Source organism: Fringilla coelebs (genome assembly GCF_963513975.1).
Source record: "Fringilla coelebs genome assembly, chromosome: 20".
NCBI classification, from domain to species: domain Eukaryota; kingdom Metazoa; phylum Chordata; class Aves; order Passeriformes; family Fringillidae; genus Fringilla; species Fringilla coelebs.
Genome location: NC_140046.1, coordinates 854896 through 880617, shown reverse-complemented (window position 1 = coordinate 880617; position 25722 = coordinate 854896). Strand labels below are relative to the sequence as shown.

At 42.9% G+C, this 25722-nt stretch overlaps 1 protein-coding gene across 6 annotated transcripts in view; it reads right to left on the bottom strand.

Moving 5' to 3' along the window:
• NF1 (neurofibromin 1) overlaps positions 1–25722 on the bottom strand; it is a 72846-nt gene that overhangs the window by 35635 nt on the left and 11489 nt on the right. For 4 of the 6 annotated variants that reach the window (XR_014616656.1, XM_084219300.1, XM_084219301.1 and 1 more), the window contains 32 exons: positions 23807–23913; positions 23480–23547; positions 23166–23241; positions 22494–22651; positions 21779–21952; positions 21489–21611; positions 21118–21192; positions 20352–20483; positions 18155–18289; positions 17460–17573; positions 17044–17123; positions 16358–16481; positions 15586–15729; positions 14953–15199; positions 14553–14626; positions 14353–14436; positions 13800–14240; positions 13264–13403; positions 12705–12827; positions 12341–12424; positions 11887–12003; positions 11044–11225; positions 10758–10969; positions 10021–10182; positions 9233–9336; positions 8517–8652; positions 5511–5573; positions 3541–3699; positions 2598–2695; positions 2336–2482; positions 1721–1867; positions 1278–1388 (listed from right to left, as the gene is read on the bottom strand). Coding sequence is in view for 5 of the 6 variants with exons in the window: in XM_084219300.1 (XP_084075426.1) it covers positions 1278–1388; positions 1721–1867; positions 2336–2482; positions 2598–2695; positions 3541–3699; positions 5511–5573; positions 8517–8652; positions 9233–9336; positions 10021–10182; positions 10758–10969; positions 11044–11225; positions 11887–12003; positions 12341–12424; positions 12705–12827; positions 13264–13403; positions 13800–14240; positions 14353–14436; positions 14553–14626; positions 14953–15199; positions 15586–15729; positions 16358–16481; positions 17044–17123; positions 17460–17573; positions 18155–18289; positions 20352–20483; positions 21118–21192; positions 21489–21611; positions 21779–21952; positions 22494–22651; positions 23166–23241; positions 23480–23547; positions 23807–23913 (4341 nt within the window). In the remaining variant the exon portion in view is untranslated. The remainder of the gene's footprint in view (positions 1–1277; positions 1389–1720; positions 1868–2335; positions 2483–2597; positions 2696–3540; positions 3700–5510; positions 5574–8516; positions 8653–9232; positions 9337–10020; positions 10183–10757; positions 10970–11043; positions 11226–11886; positions 12004–12340; positions 12425–12704; positions 12828–13263; positions 13404–13799; positions 14241–14352; positions 14437–14552; positions 14627–14952; positions 15200–15585; positions 15730–16357; positions 16482–17043; positions 17124–17459; positions 17574–18154; positions 18290–20351; positions 20484–21117; positions 21193–21488; positions 21612–21778; positions 21953–22493; positions 22652–23165; positions 23242–23479; positions 23548–23806; positions 23914–25722) is intronic. The other 2 variants (XM_084219302.1, XM_084219304.1) reach the window with 1 other exon arrangement.

Here is a 25722-nt window from a genome sequence, read left to right as displayed (position 1 = left end):
TCTCTGAAGGCAGGAATGCTTGGCTGACTGGACCATGACAGTTTTGCCCAGTGAGGCATCTTTGGATAAATTGATTTTTCTGCTTTTAAAGAAGAGAGAGGTGAGCTAGGCCTAGCAAACAGGTGGTGCAAACTTTTGTCTTGATTTACTTCCAGAAATTCTTTCTCTGCAGATGAAATAACCATTTCTTACTCTGCAAACAAGGAAATACTGCATGTCAGGTCTGCACAGAATACATAAGGATGCCTCGGATCACTGCCAGGCACAGTCACTTTTTAAGATGGGTTATCACTACTCTCTGCATTTGTATGCCTAATTTCTTGTCTGAACAAGGCAGGATAACAATGCAGGCATTTTGTTTGACTTGACATGAAATAAGACTGTGTCTAATGGAACAAAATGGAGAAGAAAAATGTGGCAAGCAAACAGAGCTTTTTAAAGAGAATTCAAAGGACTGCCTTTGATTCTAACTCTGTGCATGTAAGGGGATTAAACATTAGGGATCTTGCTTAAAAAAAAATTTATAGGGGGAAAGAAGAATCCAGGCTGTCCTCGAGCCAGCCCCTTCTGTCAGCACACCTGCAGGTTTCATGGACTGTTGTGTGGCTTTTGAAGACAGAAAATCAGGACAGAAGGTAAATAATGCTCCTCATCTAGTGTTCTTTCACTCTATCCAAAGAATCACCACTGATGACATCTTCTCATGACAACACTGAAAGTAGCCCCCCCCAGTGCAACTGCCACCACGAGCAGCACAAACAGAGCAACCCCAGCACCCCCAGGCAGGGCTCTGCTCCCAGAGGCACAAAATGCACCAGCAATGACCAGACCATGAACAGCCCAGGGGCTGTGCCAGCACCCCAAAGTGCCTGGTGATGTCAGGACTGAGGAAATCCCAGCCCTGGCAGCACACCCACAGCCCCCCAAGCCAAACCAGCCTCCCCAGTGCTGCCAGCACACCCTCACCAGCAGCACCTCAGCACAGAGAGCAGCTCCAACAGCTCATCCCATCTTCAGAGCTGCCTTTGACCACACCTGGGGGTGAGCACAGGGATCTCCCTTTCCTTAAAACCTCCAGGAACAACTCCTGTCATGAGTGTAATTACTTAGAAATGATAGTTTTGGTTTAGGAAACAAGTCAAAAATACTGTCAGCAAATATTAAGAAATAAGCTATTTTCAGACTCTTGTTTGATACCAAGCTGGTGTCTCTTACATACACTTGACACCTTTGACTGACAGGTTCATTTCCGACTGGGAAGGTGAAAGGTTTCTTACCGCCGAGCGATGTAGTAGAAAACAGGATTGCCAACTTTGGATGTCCCAGCTTGGTAGAAAATATTTAATGTTTTCAGTGCTTTGAACTCCTCTTTCTCATGTACCTGATGCCTAAAAAGCAATACATTGACATCAACTTTCATAACTGCTTTTCAAACAAATTTTAAAAATCCCAAACCCTCTTTACTTCCATCTCTGAACAAAAGTATTAAGTTTACACAATTTGAGCCTTCCTTAATCACATATGTTACCACCCTTTCTCATACTCAGTTTAGTTTTTTAAATTAAAATCTACTCAGAAACCTAAAAGGTTAATGTAGACTCAGCTTTTTTAACTCTCCTTTAAAACAGAGAGTCTTGATAGCAGAGAGTCTTAAGAACGACTGACATATACATGATAAAGTCTAGAAATCCACACTGTGTGTCCACAATAACCTCATTACCTTGTCATAAACTCTTCAAACTTGGAACTAGTGAGATTTAAGCTGGACCAATGTGTATCTGCCACAGGTTTGTGCTCAGGAGGCCCCAGGTAGGCAAGAAGCGTTGCCATTTTGTCAAAGGGTCGTCGTCCAACAGCCTTGTGGTCCCTACAAACAACATGTTCTTTGTCAGGAAACTCCTCCTTTACTCAGCAACTCCCACTACCCTTCCTCAACTGGAACAAGCTGGACTTTCTTTTTTAAAGAAATTATGAGAAATCTTCAATGATGACTGATATTCTTCTCAGTAATAACAGAAGCAACAGAAGGGAGTACTTCCAAATACTAACAGCTTTTAGCTGAAGGAGGGGAGACTTAGATTGGATATTAGGAAGAAATTCTTCCCTGTGAGGGTGGGGAGACCCTGCACAGGTTCCCAGAAAAGCTGTGGCTGCCCCATCCCTGGAAGTGTCCCAGGGCAGGCTGGACAGGGCTTGGATCACCCTGGGATAGTGGAAGGTGTCTCTGCCCATGGCAGGGGCTGGGATGAGCTTTATGGTTCCTTCCAACACAAGCCATTCCAGGACTCTGCTGGCTCTCCCCAGCACACACCCCCTGCCAGGGCTGCATGCTCACCTGTTGCTGGACAGGTACTGGCCGATTTTCTCCTGGTTGTTCCAGAGCAGGCGGTGCAGCGCCAGCACGTTGCCATCGCTGATGAAGGACAGGCTGTGGTTGACAGTGTCGCTGGCCGGGCAGTCGGACGCAATGTCGAGGAAAAACCTGCAATTCCCAGCCAGGAACACACATCAGGCTGGCAGGGACAGCGAAGGGCTGTCCTGCAGGCAGCACCGCTGCCCCTCTCCCTGCAGGCAGCACCGCTGTCCCCAGGCCGTACCTTCGTGCCGCATCAAAATTGCTCTTCACAAAGTCATTGAAAGGCCGCATGTGTTCCTCTTTTGTAAACAGCACGTGGTTGGCAATACTCTGAAGGATCTAAAGGGAAAAACATGGCAGAGACACACAGAGGTTTAACGCATTACTGTTACAGTAATTGACACAAACATTTCTGCCGGTGAAGTTAAACTGGCAGAAACAGTTTATTTTCACTTGTTGTCTTGATGTTTCACAACAAAAAGCCAGTAAGTCAAGTAACTTAAAATACACTCACTTTCAAATATTTTCTTTCTCATACTTTTACATACTAAAAACCAATTCACTTATTTATGAACTTTAAACTATGAAAATAAATAATATTTCAAACTACCAGTAAGTTATTAAGTATTTCTCCTGGAACTCAAGACAGGTAAGTAAAAGCAGTAGCACACCCCTATCTAAAGAAAAATACAATTTCCCAACACTTACAATGGATAATATACACAGGCCACAGAATTTGTATTAAATATTTTAAAATGTTAATTTTAAAATTAAACATTTTAAATTTTTTTTTACAAGAAATATGACCATATAAGATTTAAGACAGGAAAAATCCCTTTTATAGCAGTGGGATGAGCTTGATAAATGCTGGCTGCTGCGACCCTCACTGTGCCCACAGGAACATCGGTCTCTTTTTTTAGTTTCCAAATGAGAGGTTCAAGTGAAAGGCAGGAATTCCACTCTCTTATCCATCCTTTTGGCCGAGTGTTTGTCCCCATCCTTACAGTGCTGAGAACTCAAGCAATGCCACAACGCATAAATGCAGCACAGACACCGCACCTTCAATAAACGCGACGGCTGCTACAAAAACCTCCGCATTTCCCCCGTTTTCTCACGCTGGCCAAGGAGCAGCACCGAAGCAGGTACACACAAAGCAGGGGCAGGCAGACAGGGTGCGGACTCACCTTGGACATGAGCTTGAGGCCGCGCTCGATGCGGGGCGGGGGTTTCTTGTCCAGGATGCCCGCCTCGTACGGGGACACGATGGCGGGGTTGATGAAGCGCAGGAACATGGCGCTGCCCACGGCCCCGATGCTGTTCTGGGGGAAGCGCTGGCTCACCACCTGTGCACGGACAACCACACACAACGGGCCTGCGTTTAGCAGCGGGCAAGGGCTGCCAAAAGCCCCGCATGGCAAGCCGAGCCAAAGCATTCCTTCCACACCGACCGTGCGCAGCACGTTGGAGTTGGACTCTCTTGCATCCCAGAGAACCAGAACAGGAGGGAAAGGAGTGGGGCTCTCAGACAGCAGCTGGCTCTCCCTCAGCTGCTGCACAGCTCCCGTGGCAGGGACACGGCTCCCAGAGCTCCTGGCCCCTCTCAGAGCTGACACCACACAGGGCCCTGCCCCTGGAGGGACCCCGCAGGTGCCTCAGGTGTGCGCTGCCCTCCCCCCGCACAGGGAACACCTTTCACCTACTGGGTCTTTGATCTGTGTGTTTGTAACTGCACAACTGAGCCACGAGCCTCTCCAGCAATAACACTGTGCTCTACAGCTTCAGGAGTAATTTTCCATTTGTGAGGAGGAGCTATTTGCAGAAATACCCTTCAAAACCATCATCTGTCCATAGCAGCACAGAAGGAGCCAGAGCTGAGTGGTCAGTGAACTCCTCTACCTACACATACACTGTATAAAACCACTGAGCAGATTTAAAATATTGTCCTTTGCCATCCAGGAAAAAAATAATTCCCAAGAAATCTCTTTTCTTTAGGAAATCAACTATGTGTTACTAAGAGGAGAGTTGTTCTTTGGATGTCTCTAATTTAACTTTGAAAAGTTAAAGACAAAGCTTCCTGACAAAAATAAAGTTCTTAGATATTCAACATGTGGCTCTATAAAACATCAATATCCGTATGTGTATACTGTAATGAGTAACAACGGTTAATCAAAAGGAATCAGATTCTTTCTTTCCACATAATAAAATTAGTAATCTTGATATTATCCTGTATAGTTTAAAATAAAAAAAACTCCAAACAAATCTCAGTTCAGTAAAATACTTCAAAACAAAACTAATGCAATCTCAAATCATGCTGCTTAAACAGACAAAGCCATTAGTACAAAATACACCAAGAATCCCTTTGGTTCATTAGCAACTCCAGTCAGTTACCTTGCGATGCAATTACTGATATTTTCTTGTAAAATACTGGTTTGCCCACAACTTTTGCATTTTAAACGTGATTACTATTCTGCTCAGTTACAGCAAAAATAACAGTATTCAATAAAAGTCTAGATTTCCATTCTGGTTGATTCATACTTTATATTTTGAGGTCACTGCCAAAGAAAAGAGTTTAAAGACAATGCTCTAAAGCAACCCACAGATCTAAACCCTAACACAGCAAGTTACTTAAAATGAAAAATCTGCTTTTCTCAGGAAATAATACAAGTGCTAAAGTTGGGGTTTGCTCACTTAATCGGAAACCAAACAGAAGAAAATGTGTCAGAAACAAGTCCCACGAGCCTCTTTTGAGTAGCCCACAAATATTAATTGTTCTTTGCCCAGGATGCAAGCTCAGGTTATCTGCCAGAGTGTTAAAGCAGCTCAACAGACCCAGATTTTTCTCAAAACCATAGGAAACAGTTTTCTTCCACAATTTCTTAATTTGAAGATGGTGGCAAGACTAGAAGAGTCAGAATATTAAATACTAAGCAGTAATGTTAAAAATGTCTCATTTACTCAAATAGGCACACAGAGAATATTTTAAATCTAACTTAATTCCAGTGTTAATTGAAATGAAAGCTATTTTGTGCCAGAATTAGTAGAATGATTTTACAGTGAGGTCAAATAGACTGAAGTGAAGATATTTTGAACAAACAGCAAAAGATTTCTGTTGTGCTTTGAAAGAAATGGCTAATAAAAAGGTCTCCAAACTTACTGATTTTTTGTTTTCCTTTTTTTCTTTTACGGTAGCTTTATTCAGTAGAGAGTGGCAAGTTGCCTACAGAACAGAGATGAGCACAAACAAGTCACAGCACCAACTACATACAGCAACAAAAAACCAATGTTGACTTGTACATAAATTACACAGTAAAATGTAACAAACATAACCAACGAAAATGAAATATATAAACTAAAGACTGATGATGGAGTTTTTATTCCACAGTTTTATTACATCTTATTTACAAAGCACTAAATACAAAACAAGCAAATGTTGAATTTCAATCATTTCTACTATTTCTGGCTAGATTAAAAGTCAAACCACATCAATGTGCTCATGATACACAATCTTGGGCCTTAAATGGTGTATTCAGCTTTTAAATGTATTTTACCATCCCCAAATAATTTTAACAGTACAAATAGTAGTGTTATACCTTTGAAATACATATTGCTTTTTAAATTAAATTTAGAGTTTTGAATCTTCCAATCTTTCTCTGTGTGTCCTTCAATTTGGTAGACCTGTGAACCATCGGGGTTATTACACTGTGAGAGGTAACTCCACGAAACGCCCTCTGGACAAAGGAAGAAAGAAGCTACAGCCTACAGTTAATTTATTAGAGATTTCCAAGTCAAAGTCTGACTTGATCATGCTTATGTCTGCATTTCACTGAGATGCAAAGGGACCCACGAAGGCCCCAATTTTCTGTTTTACTTCCAGCAGCATCTGAGCAAAGCCCCAACCCTCGTGTCCTGCTCCCCAGCCAGAGGTGCAACAACTCTCCTGGGAGCTGGGACAGGGCTGGGCACCCCTGGAAGCCTCCAGCAGCACCCAGGGCTGGGTCCCAGCCAGCCTGCAGCACTCAGCCACCTCCAGAGGGTCACATTGGCACTGGCAGAGAGCTTCCACACATCCAGGATGGAACAGAATGAAAACCAAACAGCCAAACCAAACCAGCCAGTAAAACCCTTGCTAAGCAAGCTGGACTGAAACCTGTGCAGGACCTATGAATATTTAACCAGTGGCACCTCTGCCAACTCTCTCTGGGTAACTTGCACGTGTGGCTTCTGGAGCAGTCGTACACACACTCTACTCACTGGGATACTGCAGCGAGAGGAGAGTTTCCACCTTGCTTTCACAAGAAAACCCCTGTGTGTGGGGGGGATTTGATGGAAGAGCCAGCACAGATCCTCTGTAGGAGTTACTGTGAGCATGCTTGTTCTCACATCACACTCCTGAACACACATTACCTGTAAGGAGCCAGGTGAATCTGTCCCAGTAGCCAGTTATGGATGTTTCCAAAGGAAAACACTCACTGGGCTCTGCTCCCAAACAGAAACACCAGCCAGCAAAGACACCAATATCCAACTAAAGACACCATTTCTGTGAGGTTGCTACAGTGATTAAAACTAGCTACTAATCATTTACAGAACACATCTGGTGAGCATCCTTTGCACACAGTTACTTTAAAACTCTAAGCATGAAAAAACCACCACAAAATTCAGTATAATTTACTCTCACACTAGTGCTTGGGATAGAACACATTCACCTTTTTAAAAAGGAAGCTATCTTATAAAAATCACCTATTTGGTTCTTATGATAAAAATGGATTAATGCCCCCAAATAATGTATTTTCTTTCACATAAAGGCCAGACTTCAAAATTCCCCAGAATTTTAAGTACAGAATGTTCATCACAAATAGTATTAGTCAAACACTTGTACAGAAATCTAGGTGTTACTAGAAACAGTTAAAGTAGTAAATATTGAAGCTAAATATCAGTTAATACCACTTCTATTTCTGCCAGTAAATAATCTCTTTTAGGAACAAATTACCCTTATTACCACAGACAGTAAAGGCAAGAATAAAGCCAACACACTTGGAAAGGCTTCCACAGAAGAATCTCTGGGAATGCCTGCTGGTGAGCACATTTTAAAATTCCATTTAATGAAGGAATTACCAATGGTTTGCACAGAAATAACTGCTACCAATGGACCACTGAAATGGCAATAATCTGACACATCCTGGAAACAGCATATAAACCCAGTTCTGAGATGAGGTGTGGGAGACTGCAACATCCAATAACAGAAGGAACAACCAAGGCTGTGTGTGATATTTTCAGTAACACCCAAATATTTTTCTAGTTGATGTCTGTGACACTGTGGCCATGAAGGAGACCAATCTGCCCACTTCATTTCCTGATTACAAAACCCAAACACATCAAAAAACCCCAAAGTCACTCTGCCACCAACCCAAACACAGCCACTGTCAGGAAGAGAAACCAAAAGTCTTCAGAGGCTTTTACAGAGCTGTCAGGCAGGACAAGGCTCAGCATCTGCACACATGCTTCAGCACAAGGGCTCACAAAAACAACCCCAGACCACAACAGTCCCAACACACATTCCCTGTTCTCACTCCCAAGCTCTGTGCATCGCAGCAGTTGCCCTGATCACCCCAGCATCCCCTGTGCAAATGTGACAGCATTTTAGTTACTCATCATTAGCTCACACAGGTCAGAAAATCCATTTGCTTGGCTTTGCTTTAGACCTGAATACAGACTTTGGCTGAAAGGGCTGTCTTCCAGAGCACTTCACTGAGACCACAGCTCCAATATTCCACCAAGCACAGCATTTCTGTGACATGCTCCAACTGGACTGGAAACTGTATTCCCTGTGAGCCCTGAGGGAACTCCTACCCAGATTTTTAGCAGCAGCTGAATCCATCAGAAACACACAAGGAGATGCAGCAGGACACTGGGCTCAGCAGCCACAGGACAGAGCAGAGGAGCTGGGGACAGAGGTCAGGGAACCTGGGTACCTTCAGTCACCTCCTGATTGCAAACACAAGCCTTAAAACACCACTTAGCCCCAACGTTCAGACTGGTGCTACTTATCAGACTGAGAAGAGCTTTTTCAAGATGCCCCCTGTGTCTAGCACCAAGCTCCAAACTGCTGGAATTTCACAAACCAACCCCAAAGCTTAGGGGCAGGCAACCACTGCAGGCATACCTGGTATAAACAATGGCACACACTGCGCAGCTGGGGTGGGAACTCCGAGGAGGAATTAATGATTGCCTGAAAAAACTTGTCTGTCATTTGCAAGAGACTCCGCTGGTTCTCTTCAAGGCTTTCTGTAGGCTCCAGCCTGAAACAGACCCACACATGTATGACCAGCAATCAAACACAACACAAGCTGCACTTACATCCTTGGTAAGAACCTCATTTCCCCTTTTTCTTATGGAAATACTTGAGATCTTTTACACAGAAGTTTCCATCATTATTTTAAACCACATAAGGTACAAATAAAAAGCCATGTAAAACTCAGTAATGAACAGACAGCTGTAGGTGGCATTCTCTCAGACCATTTCATACAAATGCATGCACAATTCCAACTGATAATTGCATTATCAGTTCCTGATGGTTTATCTGAAAGGAATTTTGAGGTAGACACAGTTGATGGTTAAAGCATTCATTAGAAGGCCTATCTTTGGATAAGCTACTTAAGAGATGAATACTTTTGATTTTTCTAAGAATTAGAAATAATTTAAAGCAACAGAGCAAGAGGGCTGCAGAGACAATTAACGTGTCTGGAAAAGTGAGAGGTAGAACGGTATGAAAGCATGAGAAAAATATCTGCAACAAGGAAAAAGGAATCCTATTACAGACAATGAGTGGGAATCATGTTTACAAACAAATACATTTGCTGCTCGCCCTGAATCTCAAACCTTGTTGGATCCACCTCAAAGCTGACGTGCTGCCACTCAGGGGATGTGATCACAGTCCGCAGCAAAGGTTCCAACAGCTTCTGCAAATATGTAGCACCATAGACCTGTGTGCAGGGGAAACAAGGACAGAGCCCAGATTGACACAGGAATGCTGCGAAGTTCTGGAAGCTTTCAACAGCCTGAAAACACTTGGTCTGTTTTGGCATAAGCCAAATTCCTGTAAAACTCAGGTTTGTATATTATAGTCTCACCTCTGGAACACAACCAAGATCAATTTCTACAAGTATTTCAATTAATTTTCAATTAAAGAAGCAACTGTGCTAACTAGCAGACATTTTTTCTCAGAGCACTGACTCCACATTTCACCTCTGTTTATACACAACTTTTTAAACTGAAATGGGAGCACAAACAAGACCTCAGAACTTAGCAGGAAGAGTCCTCCAGCTGGCACTGGTCCAGAATCACTCATACAATTGAATTAGTCAGAAAGGCAAAAGTTTAGTGCCAGAGGGATGCCTAGTTTTTAAGGGCTTGACCATAAGTGTTCTACAAGACTCACTTCATCAAATGTTAAAACACAAAAAGAAAACTCCCTAAATTTAATAGGTGTGAGAACTGAGACTAACTCAAACTGAGATCCAAAGGCAACTCTATATATATGGCTTTTATCTAATCCCATTACTCAAGTGCTTAACCCCACAGACAAGCAGCTTTGTATTTTCATATTACTAAACTTTTCCTGCTATTGAAGAGATCTGTACCAGAGGAAAAAAAAAGAGATTATGTACCTTAAAACAGAAAGTCATTATTTTACTGGCTAAACTGTTTCCTCGGAAGAGTGTCTGCATGGAGTCTGCCAACTCAACCTCCTTTGAGAACATGTTCCAGAGGAGCTGGTAGAGCAGGTGCCGGGAATCAAAGAGCGTGACCAGGACACGAGCCAGCTCATCCTTAAAGGGAGGAAGAAGAGTTAATTTGACTCTCAGGGAGCCAAGGCAAGTATGAAACCCCAGTACTATGACAAAACCACCAAGCAGTTTGCAATAAAGCTTTATGTCTGCTACGGGCTCTGGCAGGTAAATATCAAATTACACAAAAACAATCTCTCTGCAAACGTTTCCTATGCTACTGCTCGTCTAAAAATCTGCCTCAGGATATCCAGCCTTTCAAGTTCATAATGGTTATCCAGACAGACAAGCAGTTATTCTGCTGTATAACAAAGCCCAACTCCTCTTGCTAAAACCTAGAAGAGCAAATACAATTCCGTGTGTCTGCATCACAGCACACATCACCTGTAATAAATAACCAGCCCAGCTGCATTTACTATAACTGTATATCCTTCCTAGACATTAACTAAATCTTATCACCAAGATCTGAACTTAGATTCAGTACATTTTTAGGAACGTACAAAGAAAGGCTAACTATTGTCAGTGGCAGCTCTATTCTCTCTGTACCAAACTGTTGCTGCGCTTTTTATTTCAATTCTTACTATTTTAACAAAACGTAGGAAATAAAATCAACTTACCCACTGAGAACAAGGCACCACATTGGCTAAAGCCATAGCAATAGGAAGCTCCCCCTGATCACCCATCATTGTAACCAGCTCCACCAATCTCTCAAAGCGATCCGCTAGCACTGTTTCTGCCAAGGTATCAAACTCCGTCCCCTGCTGCAGGATCTTGGTGAGGACTTCCATAAAGGTGGCTCTGGTCTGGAGGTCTTTATGATAGCCCAAGCCTGAGGGAGAGAAGCCAGCAGCAGTGAGGAGGATGCAGCGGCGGGGGGCAGGCGCCGTGCAGGCAGGGCGTTACCTATGGAGTGCATCAGGCCGCTGTCCACGTTGGCGTTGAGCAGGTTGGACATGGCCAGCACGGTGCAGTGCCGCAGCGACGCCAGCCGGCGCGACATGCCGCGCTTGCGCCCGCCCGCCGCCGCGCCGTCCTCCTCCGCCTCGCTGCAGTCGTTCAGCAGGTTCATGAACAGCGTGAAGTACCTGGGGACAGGCCCTCGTGGTCACACCACCCTGCCACGGGAGCCAAAGCACAGCAACCCCCCAGATCCTCACCCACGGGAGCCAAGCACAACAGCCCCCCAGATCCTCACCCACGGGAGCCAAGCACAACAGCCCCCAGATCCTCACCCACGGGAGCCAAGCACAACAAACCTCCCAAACCTCACCCACAGCAGCAATCACAGAACAAAACCCCCCAAACCTCACCCCCACCCCTAGGGGCCTCCTCACGGCACAGCCCAAACCTTAACTGTGTTCCAACAACCTCCCTTTGTCCCAAACCTGGTGTGCCCATTCTCCCCAACACTGGTGTGCCTCTATCAACAAATGTCTTCAAAGAGAGTTTAAGTTTCATGGATAAAAATAAATAAAATACAGTATCAAATGAGCTAATCCTTGCCATGACTGAAACACATATCTGCATTAAGCAGAAACAAAGCCAAATTTTCTAATTATTTTTTAAATGAAAATGTTTCCATAAACCTACAAAGCAGAGATTTTGAAATGGGCCAGAGAAGAGGTAATTCCTCTTAGGATAATAAAATTATTTCTGCTGGAAGAAAAGCACAGTTTGTAATAAAGGTCATATAGGGCTTCTCTTCAGAGTAATTGTATAGAGAAACAGTTAAAAGTCACTATTTACTTGAGAAATAATTGAGATTTTGCTTCCATCAACTCAACACCATCTCCTTCTTCAGGCTGGAGTGGAAGCCCAGCAAGAAGAGAGACCACTGCTTCCATACTCGCCTGGTCCAAATCTCTGAAAAATAAAATTTAACAAATATAAGTCACTTTTACTTATATCTCTACCTGCAGATGAAAAATAATATTTTTAAAAATAAAAAGGTATTTTACTCAAGTTCTGTCCATTATGAAAACAGCTCTTATATTTTGTGTTACAGGTTCTAAATTAGGGAAAGTATTAAAAGGAGCCTAGTCATTTAAGTCTAAACATTAAATATAATTCTGCTGTTGCTCACCAAAGCTTCAGTTTCAATTTTTGTCTTTTCCTTAACATTATTACTGTTACAGCAAGCCCAACATGCCAGCTCATCCATGGATATCAAATGCCGTTACAGGTGAAGAGCGCCCCTTACCTTGTCAAGCATTTCACATCCTCATCTGTTGCTTGATTAGAAGTTCCCATTACCCAGTCTGTCAAATATTCCACCATTTTGTTCCTGTTACACATAAATACATTGGTTTAGCTTTGTTGGGGTTTTTCCACCAGTCTGTATCGCACATTAAATTGTTACAAGAGTTCAGTATCACCACAAACTAAGTCACACTTAAATGCAGCGCCTGGCTCATAATCATTCTGAAGACACAGACAAGGGAACTCTCCCTGTACCAGGAACACTGCTGTGACAGGGCTTTGGTTACTTTTTTAACCACCTAACCAGAGAAAACTACACTTGCCCACAGTACTCTACCCTGTAAATTAGGTAATGCCATTCTTACCTAAATTTCATTTCTTGACAAAATGAAAGGTCATCTCTCCTTTCCATCATTACTTCTACCAACTGACAGAGCTTTGTTTTTATTTGAATGGCATGTACCAGATTTCCAAGCACACGCACATACCTGAAGAAAAAAGTAAAAAAGGCTAATTAAATACTTCATGCTACTTCACTTCCTCTGCCCCAAAAAAGCCCCTGCATCAGTAGCAAATTTCTTCTGGCCAAAATTTTCTATCAATGTAATAGTGAACCAAAATCTGCCCTTCAGCTGGTTTTTAACCACTAACATCAATGTACAGAAAAGCAACCAGGAATGCCTACGGCAATAGGGCCAAGCTATGGAATGGTCAGCTCTCTAAACAAAACAGTCACTCTTCAGCAATACACTTTACGCTACACAACTTCCACAATTACTGAAGCTGTCAGAACCATAAAGAGGGTCAGAAAATCAGCTGCTGCTTCTCCATGGACACAAGCAGAAAAGATATAAACTACAAGGCTCCAAAACTCACTTATTAAACATGATGACTGTGTATAGAAAGGTCAAGACAGCTCCTTACCTAACCAGATTCAGCATCATTGTCTCAATGCTTGCTTGGCCAAGGTGTTCCGAGCTCCCTTCTGTGTGATTGTCAAGCAAATTCTTCATTATAGCAATAGTTTGCTCTACAAATTGTGTGTTGGTGTCAGTTAGCAAGACCTATAGGATGACAATTTCTGGTTAATTTTTTACACATAAAACCAAAGAAAGAGTATTTGCCAAATATACTGAAACATTTCAAAAATCTCATGGACAAGGATTTTTCTAGTTACCCCCAAGCCAAGAGAATTCCAATACATGTCACAATTCAATATGTGAACACTGCCAGCCATAAGGATTCCACAAACAATCTCACAGATTTTGCGCTCAAGAGTTCACTACTCAAGAGTGTTAAATACAGCCTGGAATCACAACCACAATAATCATTAACATGTGCTGTGATGATCACTCTGCTCACACAGGGTGTGCACAGAACACAAACAGGGATCCATTTCAGTCACTCGGGGGAAAGACAGGACTGACACAAACGTAAATAATATCACACAACTAAATCACCTGTCCTTGAGAATCAAAGAACTTGCTGATGGTGTTCTTCAGTTTGTTGAAGAGCATGGGATAGAGCGCTGGACTGAGCTCCAGCCCCACCAGGTCTTTGATGTTGGTGCGAATCTGCAGCCCCACCTTCTCGTGGTTGCAGACCATCAGGGTGAGCAGGCGGTCGATGAATTTGCTGACCGGGGTCTCCACGCTGCCCTCGGTGGAGACCATGGAGATCATGGAGCCCTTGCGCTCGTTGAGGGGGCCCATGGGGGGGCTGTAGGTGGCCAGCCCCGCGCTGCTGCGGTGCTGCAGGCACACCCCGCCCAGGGCACACAGGAACCCTGTCATGTTGATCCACTCCTGCAGCGACTCCGTGTCCGACAGGTCGATGGAGCCGCCGCCGCTGACGTGCGACATCCGCCGCTTCACGATCGTCTTGTGCAGGCTCTCGGTCACCTGGGAGACAGAGTCCTCGGCTACGTTAAAACTCTAACGCCTTAAAATATATAAGCTTAAAGACTTGGCTTGAATTTCTAAATGTTGAACCAATGGAAAAATTCATAGTCACCTGCCCATCTTCCATTTTGGTCTTTGGATAGTTAAGGATTAGTTTTGTAGCTTGTTCCCATTTTGCATGTGTATCCTCCCAGGCCTGAAAGAAGGTAAGATATATCAGATTTAACTTCAAAACTACTTGTAGCAACAATATTTCTGTGTTTGTTTTTTTTAATATGCACACAGAGCATATGAAGTGAGAAGTTAGTTCACCTCTGTGTTGCCTGCAGTGGGGTGTTCAATGCGCCTCAATAATGCCATCACTCTCTTCTGAAGAGCTGCTCTCCCTGCAAAGGGCACAGAACATTGAACCAAGTTTTTGAAAATCCACCTACATCAAATTTGTGATCTTTGAAAGTAATTATTGAATTAAGAGGAACATATCCCCCTAACAGTCTTCAGAAAGGTAGCTTCTTGTTACACGATTGTAAAATCTTCCTGAGCTCAGTCAACCAAATTCCTTAAACTTTCTGGCAATTCTAATAACTAAGACATTCCAGGAAAAGCCAGAGCAGCATGAAATCAAGAACCTCAACCTGTTTAAAGAACTCAAACACAAGTATCAGACTTCTGTCCAGGTACAAAGTTACTTTAACTGACTCGTGAGTCTCACCTGTTGACATCATGTTGCTCACAGATGCAAACTCCATAAAAGTGTTGTAGTTTGGCAAAAAATTATGCACTGAGACCTCATCTACTCCACATCTGATGTCGGCCTCCTCACAGAGGTGACGGAAGCAGGACATGGCCACCAGGACTGCCTCGATATCTGGGCTCCACAGGAACATGTATAAGGCCACTTCCAGCTTGGTCTGGGCTTGGCGGCAGATCGGGGTTCCGCTGCATCCTGCAGTGCTCTCCTGGGAAACACACAATTCCCAGTTGGGGAACATTGCTTGTGAAAATGCAGCCCTGGCCAAACTGTGTTTGAAACTCCTTTTTTTCTAGTAGGAATAAGCCATCCTAAAAAGGATCAGAGCTCATATATGATGTCACAATGCCGTTTGCAATCATAATCAAAAAATATCCGCCAACATTTTAACGGAAAAAATGTTACTTTGTAAAGTCTGAAACAGCATTGTTAACCAGCACATTACATACATACATTATTTAGGATAAATATGTCTTTTTCTCCTCAGAAATAATTAATTTTATTTTCAAAAATAACTCTAAAAGTAATTTAATTTCTACTTGCCCACAGGGTTTTTCTCAAGAGTTAAATTAACTATCCACATGTATTACTTACTATGGAAGAATTCCCCTTTGCTTTCCTCAGGGTAGCCCCTGGTGCACAGCGCATCATTTCCTCATGGTCAAGAGAAATTTGACTAGTTCCACTTCCAGAGACATCATAAAGGAAAAGGAAGTGGCAGGAACTCCTATCTGATTGCTATAAAGAGAGCGGAGGAAAGGAATGTACCAACTGATACTTTAAAAGAGTAAAAGGCATAGACCTAAGGAAGGTAAAAAGCTCTTGGACATTTACACAGTACTTCTTCCACTGCTGCTCTCAGGGTGTTATCAAGTTCCTCATGTTAATGGTATCCTAGACTGATATTTCCCCATAAGAAATACATTATTTGATACTTTAAGAATATCAGAAAGAAGCAAGTCAGAATTCTGGGACTCAGAAGAACCTGAGATCTAAAAGGAAACTTTCTTCATCCATAACCATGTGTATTGTACCATTAACTACCTTCCCATTCTCTCACCTTGGGGACTATTTCCCTGTATTAGGCAAAGAGGTACAAGGCACATGTTTCTGTGAAACAGTCCTTTTCCAGGCAAGTACAGCAACCTGTGCAGCTGAAGGGGAAAAAAAAATCCCAAACCTAACTTTGGTTACCAATTCTAACCAAGGTGCCTCACAAAGCAGAGAGGAAATCAGAGAACAGAACACATAGTAGTAGCTACTAAATCTCTTCCAATCAAAAATAACCTGGCAAATAAAGGCCGTGACACAACAGAGAACAATTCATGTTAATGATCCTAACAGGGAGATGGCAATGCTCACTTACTTTGTTTTTTAGCAGAAATTTATTCCTACAGATGAGAATCTCTCGCAGCCACTTGAGGATTTCTGTACTGCTGAGCATCTGATGACTTGTAAGCTTCTTGCAGATATAAAAAAGCATTTGTGAACTGCAGCAAAACGAAATTCATCATCAGCCTTCTGATGGAACACCAAAACTTCTGAAGGTATTACACTACATTTCACATAGAAATAGGCACTTAGCATGAACACCCTGTGCAAACACTACCCTGGGCTTCCAGCAGTACAACAGAGAGGTGAGAGTGTGCATGGACAGGCCAAGCTCCCCTGGGACCCTTCCCAGCGCCCACGGCCTGGAGCAGCTGAAGCCCCGCGGGCAGCCCGGCCTGGAGCTCCAGCTCTGCCCGGGACAGAGACAGCACAGACAGGGCAGCACGAGTTACCTACACTGCTCTGACAACGTGTCAACTCTGCTCTGGAAGGAACACATCTAGGGATGTTCCTTCTTCATATCCCGCCAGGCCTCACACTCTCTGTTAAAACTGCCAAAGGGTCCAAATTAGTGTCAAGTGTGACAGGTTTTCCCCCCGCCCGAAGAGACCATGAACTCCCTGTTGTTGCAAAGCTTTCCCAAAATACTCACAGCTATTTCAAAAGAGAAGACAAATCAAAACAGCTATTTCTCTCATTTATATAAGTTAATTTACATACCTGATCTCCCAGAACGTTTCTATAGGAGCATCAGGATTCCACAAGTCAATGCTGTCCAACTGGTGCAGAACCAGCAAGGCCTAAAGCCAAAGAGAGTTTCACTTAAAGGCAGAACTTTACAGAGTACCCGAGCATAGGCAGAGAAATAGGTGCAGTCATATTCATCAACTACTTTAAGAACAACAGAAGATATAAAAAGCATTTTCCATAGAAGAACAAGAGTTCATTGTTACTCAGTGTCAACAGCATTTCTATTTAGTCTTTACTTCACGCTCATACTGCAGACCCAGAGGTTTTCCCTGGTCATTCTGTCCAAAGCCATGCTGCGCATGCACACAGACAGACAGACAGTTTTTGCAGGAGAGGCTGTGGCAGCAGCAGTGCCCACCCAGGGAGCCCTGGGCTGTGCCCCTCACCTCCATGGCCTCCTGGGCGATGTCGGGCATGCTGGACTGCGGCACCAGCTGCACCAGCCCCGTGATCAGCTCGGCCGTGCTGCCCTGCGAGTCAGGGCCCTGCTTCCTGGGGTTCTGCATGGAAACACACAGCACAGGCTCAGCTGCAAAGCCTTCCCCTGCTTGACCACACTACTGACAGTTCCTGCAGCACTCCTGCTGCTGAACTAGGGGGATTTTAGGATCTTTCAGAGAATCTGTCATTTTATTTTTAATCCATAACACGCCTTGCATATCATGCCTCTGACAGAACTGGAATATTTTTATATTAAACCATCACAGGCCTGAGAAAATGGATCTAAGACAGTACTCATTGAAATGATGACTAATTTCCAACCCCCTTATTTTCATTTTCTTCTATTTCCCACTCCTTCCCCCACCTTCCCCTTCAGAGTCACAGAACTTCATGCTCCCCCTCATTGTGTTGCTCTGATTCTGTAAAGTCTGTAAGAGACTTTACAGAATCAGAGCAACACAATGAGGGGGAAAAGAAAAAAAGTTTCTTTTTCCTTAAAAACTACAGGAGCATCATAACCAGAGAAAAAGATGAGTAGAAGTGTCCTAGATGGTCAGATGACCATTAATTTTTACTAATTTAGTAGCTTCAAAAGTAAATTCCACTATAACTGAACAGTACAACAGTAGGATTTACTTACACACAGCAAAAGCTTTGGATCTGCATGGATCAATTTCACCAAGGACAACAGCAAGAACTTGTAGCTTCTGGTTTCCAAATCAGTAGGTTTTTCTTTAAATTTAAGGCTTGTCATTTTCTCCTTAAATGTAAGGCTCTGATATAAGGAAAAAAAACCACAGTCTTCATCAGGAAAGTAGTCAAACATAACAGTTATAATTCAACATCTTATTAAATGTATTGCTTTTATCATCTATAATTCGAGAAAAAGTTTAAAAGTATACAAAACTCAAGTATAGTCCCACAGCCTTCTAGTTCAAGATCCCCTCTCTCACAGGCAATCACTACTGTATCTTTAAAGTTCCCTTAACAATTGTTTCAGTAAGCTGCATGTGGACGTAAGAAAATTTTTTGCAAAAGAGATAAACTGTGGCGAAAGAATAGTGGAAAAAGGACCAAAAAGAATTACTGGTTATTTCACTGGTCTCAGACAGAAATAAAAATAAACATTTCCAACTTGTTCTGAGTATATAGGGGGGAATTTTTTCCAAAGGCAAAGTAATGTCTTTATTCTCTCTACAGCCCCAGGCCAGATGCTTGCATGTTCACCTCAACAACCTCTGGAAAATTAACCTTTCAGTTCTAAAATGCACACAGGGCATCGCTTAAATATAATCTGCCTCCAGCTGAAAAACGATTGAACTACTTGTAGGTTTTGAACAAAAGGAGAAAGTCTAGGCTGAAATCACCTTCAAGGTAACTGATGAGCTATGACATGGTATGATTAACTTCTACAAGAAATTAGGTCTTCATGTTATTTCAATAATTAGTTATTGTGCAAATATATGGAATAAAACCTACCACATAAAGCATCTGATCAAGAAATTGATAGCACGGTGACAGAGGCAGCTAACTCTGTGCTAGGCCTTGGTTTGCCACAGCTCAGGGATTTCTAGGAGAGGCACGTGGCGAAAGGAGATGTGTTTCTGTGAAAGCACTTATTGCCTCCACACAATCCAAACTAAAGAGTGTCAGTGAGAAAGCCAGACCAGGCTCTGTGCAATGCACCGAGGGACCAACAGCAGCAGGACGCTGACAGACAGCACCGGACAAGGACAGACGTGGCGGAGTTCAGCATCAGTGAGTTCAGGATGGAAATCAGGAACCAGTTCTAAACCAGAGCAGGGGCACGGGGGAAGAGCATCGTGCTGGGCACAGAACCAACAGTGCCTTCCTGGGGAAGGAGCTCCACTGGCGCTGCCCGGGGGCTGGTGGGCTCTGCGGGTAACTATGCACAGAAAAGTCAGCGCAAGGAAGGGCTTTTCTGCGGTAGTTACGAGTCATACTTACAGCAGCAGAGGCCCAGGGCCATGCAAAGCAGGGGCTGGCGGGCGTCTGAGCACGTGGGCAACAGCAGCCAGGCAGAGGGAAAGTGAGAAGCAGAAGACAAAGCACCACCAGTCAGAGCAGGGGTATTGTCAGGGCAACTATTCTCCAACAGATGAATACACACAGGTGAAAAGCAAGTTAAACATGGAGTAGCTTTCAACCAAAAGCATTGTGCTCATTTGCTCTCCTTTGAGAAGCCCAACAGGAATATTTTTATGTCTCATTTTAGGCTCTCTAAACCAACCTACCAAGACCACTTGCCACAGCAGAAGTCCTCAAGGAATGTTCAGAGGAGAATGCAGCAACGCAGCTGTGTGTGGACTTACTGGAAGAATTTGGATGAACTACAAATCTGAATTTACTCAAGACTTTCTCCAAGACAGCCAAGAATATTGACTTTATTTCATAATGGTTGAAAAATCTTTTACTTTGTTGCTGTCACCGAGACCAGTCAACTTGTTCAACTTAAAGCAAGACAAATGAACATGCCAATCATGGTAAAAGTATCACAGTTTTCAGTGATTATCTTCACATACAGAATGCTTTGGTTTTTCACATTAAGCAAGGATGGACATGTTAGCTGGCTATTCACAGAGCCAGAAAGCTTAAAATGGACAGTTAGCCACAGAAGACAGTTAGAGGACAAATACTTGTACGTAGCCAGTTTAAAAGCAGCAGGAAAACTGAGAGACATTGAACTAGGAACAGCCAATCCCCCAACACTGCAGGGCTACAGAGCACGTGCGGCTCCCTGCTGCTCCGTTCTTCCCCCCTCCGGTGTCCAGCGCGAGGTGCTGAGGAGGAGGGCAGGGCTGGGTGCCCGGGCTTACCGGGGTCATGCGGATGGCGGGGTGCGCCCCGCAGCCCTGCATGGCGCGGTGCAGCGTGTCGCTGAACATGCTGCGCAGCTCCACGGCGTGGCAGTACACGGCGTCGATCCGCGGCCACCAGTCCAGCGCCGACTGCAAGGCAAGGGCGGCGCTGACCCCGAGCCACGGCTCTGGGGCCACCGAGGCTGGGCAAGCCCAACCCTCGCCCCAAATTCTCTGTACACTGTTACCAGTATGCCCAGCATCATCCTGCTTGCCCATTATCAAACTTGTAACCTTTCAATAGGCTGCAACTGAAGCAACGATTCCGACCTAGCTGCTCACTAGCTGCTCTGACTCCTGAACAGGCACCAAGCCCAAGATCTTCTGTGTCACCCTGTTCTTCTAAGTTCTTCTAAGCCTTCTGATGTTTACATTCTTGTAATGAACTTTCTCACATACTTTATGTAAATAATTAATTGTTTTGCATTCTTTCCTAGGAAAAAAAAAATTAATAGACTGTTAGTTTATCCGGCATCATTAGAGAGGTGGCACTGTAATCCTCCAATCCACTGTCATTTTTGGAAATCTATAAATGTTGGAGCCAGAAATTAAAGTTCTCTCTTTTTCACCTTGGAGATTCCAGTGCCTGCATCGTTTTATTTCGTGCCCTAAAGCGACACTTCTGCACTCACAAGATTTGCTCTGCTATCCAAATGGTATTTACTGATATTGATCTGAACAGAAGCCCCAGATACTGGGCTGATGAAATACTGCCTGAACTTACGTTTGTGATGATTCGGTGGAGTGAATTTACCAGCACATAATGAAATGTTGATGGGGAATTCTGTGCCAAGCAGATCTACAATAAAAATACATAAAAGCCACTTAGGAATATCTTTGTCTTTGCCATCTTTCTTATCATCCTGAAAAACATTCTGGAGCCTTTTTATTAAATTGACAAAGCTGTCAAATCTGAACAAGAGAAGCCTAATCAGCTGTGAAAAGATTTATCAAAACATGCAGGGATTTATTACTAAGGGATATTTATACAGTTGAACTCATTTGTGAGCTTCAAGCTGCTCTTAGCAGAGCTTTTATAACTGACAGATTGTCAATAGAATGTAGAGAATGACTTACCATAAGCAGTGTTCTTACCTTGAAGTGTTGGTTATTGTGAGGATTTATGCGGAAGCAGGAAACCAAGCAGTCAATCATCAGGTCTACATCTGCATTCTGATTGCCTCTTGAAAAAGGTTTGCTTGGGTTAAACAGCAAATTCTATATAATTCAAAAAATATAAATATATAAATCAGATACCATGATCATTCTTGGCTACTTTTAATACAAAACTTTCCATTGAAAATCACTGGTATTAACTAAGAAATTCAAAGTTAACTTCATTATTTCAAATTTCTTCACTGCAATTAGGAAACAGACATTCTTACCTTAAGATCTACTACCATGGACTGCACTAGCAGGAAAATGACAGAATTATCTTCCCAGTTGATGTACGTAGATGCTTTGCACAGTTTAACACAAGCAATAGCAGCACTTTCAGTCAGCTGCCTGCTCCCACTGTGTCCTGCCAGGGCCTTCCTGAGATTGTCCAGGAACAGCTTCTGCAGAATTCAATGCAGATATAGTTATAACCAGACACTGTGATGGCAAAAACCAACTGGATGCAGCACTCTGGAAAAATCCTGTCATTATTAAAGACATTCCCTTTGACAGAGCTGGGGCAATCAGAATGGCACAAGAGGTGGTTGCTCACTCTCAGTCCTAATGCTGCAGCCACATGAAACCCAGCAGGTGCTGCAGGTGCTGTACCTGTGGGGCTGACAGCCCCCTGCAGACCCCAGAACCTCAGCACAGCCATTTGCTGCGGGTAGAGGCAGAGGAAATCACAGCACAGAGATTCAAATCTCCAAGGAAATGGACAGTTCTGAAATAACATTGGTTGGGGCATACTATCTGTATGAATTACTGACAGTAAAAGAATGTATGTAAGGTGACAACTTAAAAAGAGTGCATAAATTTACATATGGAATTGCAATGTGCTCTTGAAGGAGAAAAGACAAAATTAAACACTCCGGAAATACAGAATCAGCAAAACCAAGCAGACTCTAAAAAACAGAGCCAGAATACAGCTACTTCTCTTACCTTGTTCATTTTAGTTTCCTCTACCACATCCTTTGCTATATCTTGGATTATCTCTGGACACAGGACCAGGAGGATGATCTGCAGTGGCCACACTGCTGCTTTACGTTTCGTGCTTTCAGCAAAGCCATCCACTAGATCAAACAACTTCTCAGCACAATCTGCATAAAACATAAGGCCAAGTCCAATACCAGTTTTAACAATGAAGAGGTAAAGAACAGTTATAAAAGAGCAGAGGGATAGTTCCACCTACACAGAAGGAAAGTTCTGGTCTGCACAATACTGACATGCTACTGGGGATCAAATGGTCTCAACCCAGTTAAAGACATGGTTTACCTGAAAATATAAATTCTCCTCTCTTTTTCACTAGAGACAAGTAAAGGTGATGTTCTCTAAGTTTTTACCCTGTATCAAGATGAAAAATATAAATTTAAAGAGTCTGTATCTTTTGGGGTTCATTTCTTTGTGTGGTGAAGCACAAAACGAATCTCTTTTAAGAGGGGAGTCAGGAAAGAAAACAGACAGGAACATACTCTTGCCTGCCCTGACAAAGGCTGACAGAAATTTGTTCATTTGCAGGCTGCACAAGGAGGAAAGAGGGCACAAAATGCAAGTGAATGCATTTGGTGGTATCTGAGAAACCAGCCTTGGACACTGTCATGTGTTATGCCTTACCAGCCATGTCAGTCTGGGGGGTTTGGTACAGCTTTGTGAATTCATCAGGATAGTTTTCCACCCAGTTCCAAAATGCCTGCAGATAATGGGAAACACCTTCACATTCCAGAGCTTCAACAATTTTACTGAATTGCACATTTAAACAAAGAGAGGTTTTATTCTTAATTCTAATCACTCAAAATTTCTTGCAAAACATATTTGCATCAAAGGGAGGCAGCAATTTTTATTTTATAGTAAATTACTGAATTGCAACTATTCCTAAACTAGAAGAAAGTCTACGAATAAGCAATGAAACAGAAGTACTGAACACTTACCTTCTCAAGACTGTTGATAACAGCTAACTGAGCTACTTTCTTCAGAGCTTTAAACTTGAATACAGTCTCTGAAAAGATAAAACATTTCTGCATTTAGAACAGAAACTTGTTCTAAAAACAACACAGATTATACATGATATTTGAAGTACAAAGCAATTTTCGAATCAAGGTTTTAATAGTACTTAACTACTTTTAAATACTTCAGTAAATACATGACTGCTTGGAGTAAAACAGAGCAATAAAACCCAGATATATCAATTACACCGTGTCATCTCTGACTAAGCAGATTAAAATAGAAATATTTCAAAACACAGGCTCAGATCATACCTTGCAAGAGTCGCTTGAGTTTTGAGCAATCCACACTGATGTACTGTAAAAGTTCAATATCATGAACATCGGCATTATCTTCTGAACAAACTGTCAGTTCCTGCAATCTAAAAATACACGAAGTAAATAAACTTTTCTGTCAGATCCTGTCAGACAGGTATGAACACACCTGTGAGATTATACATTTCAATAGCAGGAGAATGTTCCATCATCTCAGGTGAACGTTTCCAGATTTAGAAATAAAAGATCTTGCACGAATGAGACTTAATATTACAGTCTTGTGCCATCCTCATACTGAAAATAGAGCTAGAAAACCAGTGATGATCTTATAAGATGCCAGTACCTTCTGTGGATTGACTGTGCCCAAGATTTGCCTAAATCCTCCTGTTATCCACCCTCCTGTGGCAGTAATCTTGTCATCTTTTCAAGTAAACACTGAAGTCATGGGCTCCTGACACCTTTAGGCTACTGCTCCTTCACAGCAGGTCCTGCCCCAGGTAAGATCTCAGAGCACAGCAGGGACTGATGGTACTGGTATCATTGCAGTGAGCTACAACCATTCTTGCTCCACACTTCTCTGGCCTGAGCACACAGGATGAAGTTTTTAATCACACCAGTTTAAATACAACAGCATCTTTTCACACTGCTGGCTCAGAGAATTTACTCAGCAGACACCAAGCCACTGATCACTACAGCATCTGTTCCCACAAACTCGGGAGTGCCATGGCTCCTTCCAAGGCTACAGATGCATTTCAGACATGGAATGTGATTTCTAGTACTAGACACAAAAGCAGTTCTTCATGTCTTCAGCGCCAGGCAAACTTAACAGCCCTCGCTGGGAATGGGAAGGTCCCCACTGCTGTGCTTTTCATGCCAAAAATCCCCCAGCTGCTGTGCAAGGCCCAGAAATATGCCTAAACAGGAAACCCAGGTCAGGGATCAGCAGTGCTGACTGGCAGCAGGCTGACCCCTGCGGAGCCCAGCAACAATTGGTCAAACATTTAACTGTTGCTGTACAAGCCATCTGCAAGGGAAACCAGGTTAGGGGAAAAGCACTCTGCTCCAGCTCAAAGGGATGCTGAGGGGGGGGGGCTCTGGAGCAGGGGAACAAACCATGCTACAGGCATACAAATACACACAGATCCGGCCACTAGATTCAAAGATTCTCAAAAAATTTCAACCGAAAAATGCTTCCAATAAAAGGAGCAAAATAAATTGTTTCCACTTCCATAAGCAACAAAACACTATCAACCTATAGAGTAAAACCACATCCCCCATGCTAGATGCCAAGTCTACGTTCTTGAAATAGATGTTAATAAAGACTCTGTACGTTTCAAATTACTCAATCATTTTAGACTGAATTCTAAAACACAAACATTTTCCAAAGTAATATATAAATATATGAGGAAAACATAAATCTTTGTTTCAATTAAATTGGCTCACTTATTGCTTTGTGACCATGTAAGGCTGCCCAAGTTCCACTTCTAATAAATCAAGAATGATGTCAACTGTAACACTGTGTGACAAGAGCTAAGCTACTTCAAGCACCTTTCAAAAAATATCAAAGTATTTCAGTAATAAAAAGCTTAGCACACCACTCTAGTGGACTGACAAATGCTGAAGCATCAGAAGGATCTGGAAGAGAGCAAAAAGAGAAAATAGATGGAAATTTTGGATCTGTCTCCCTTCTTACTTAGAAAAGCAGAAAATCCAGTTATTTTTACAGTAGATGTGCTGTGAAACTCAAATCAGTCAGAAGACAAATGGGTCTTTTCCAACAACTAACAAACAGCCCAGCTGTTTGTCCCCTTCAGGCATAAGACAGATTTAACATAAAAGCTTCCTAGCAGGAAAACAACCATGGGGCTCCAGCAGAGTTGTGGACAATCACCAGTTTTCATTCTAAATTTGTAAGT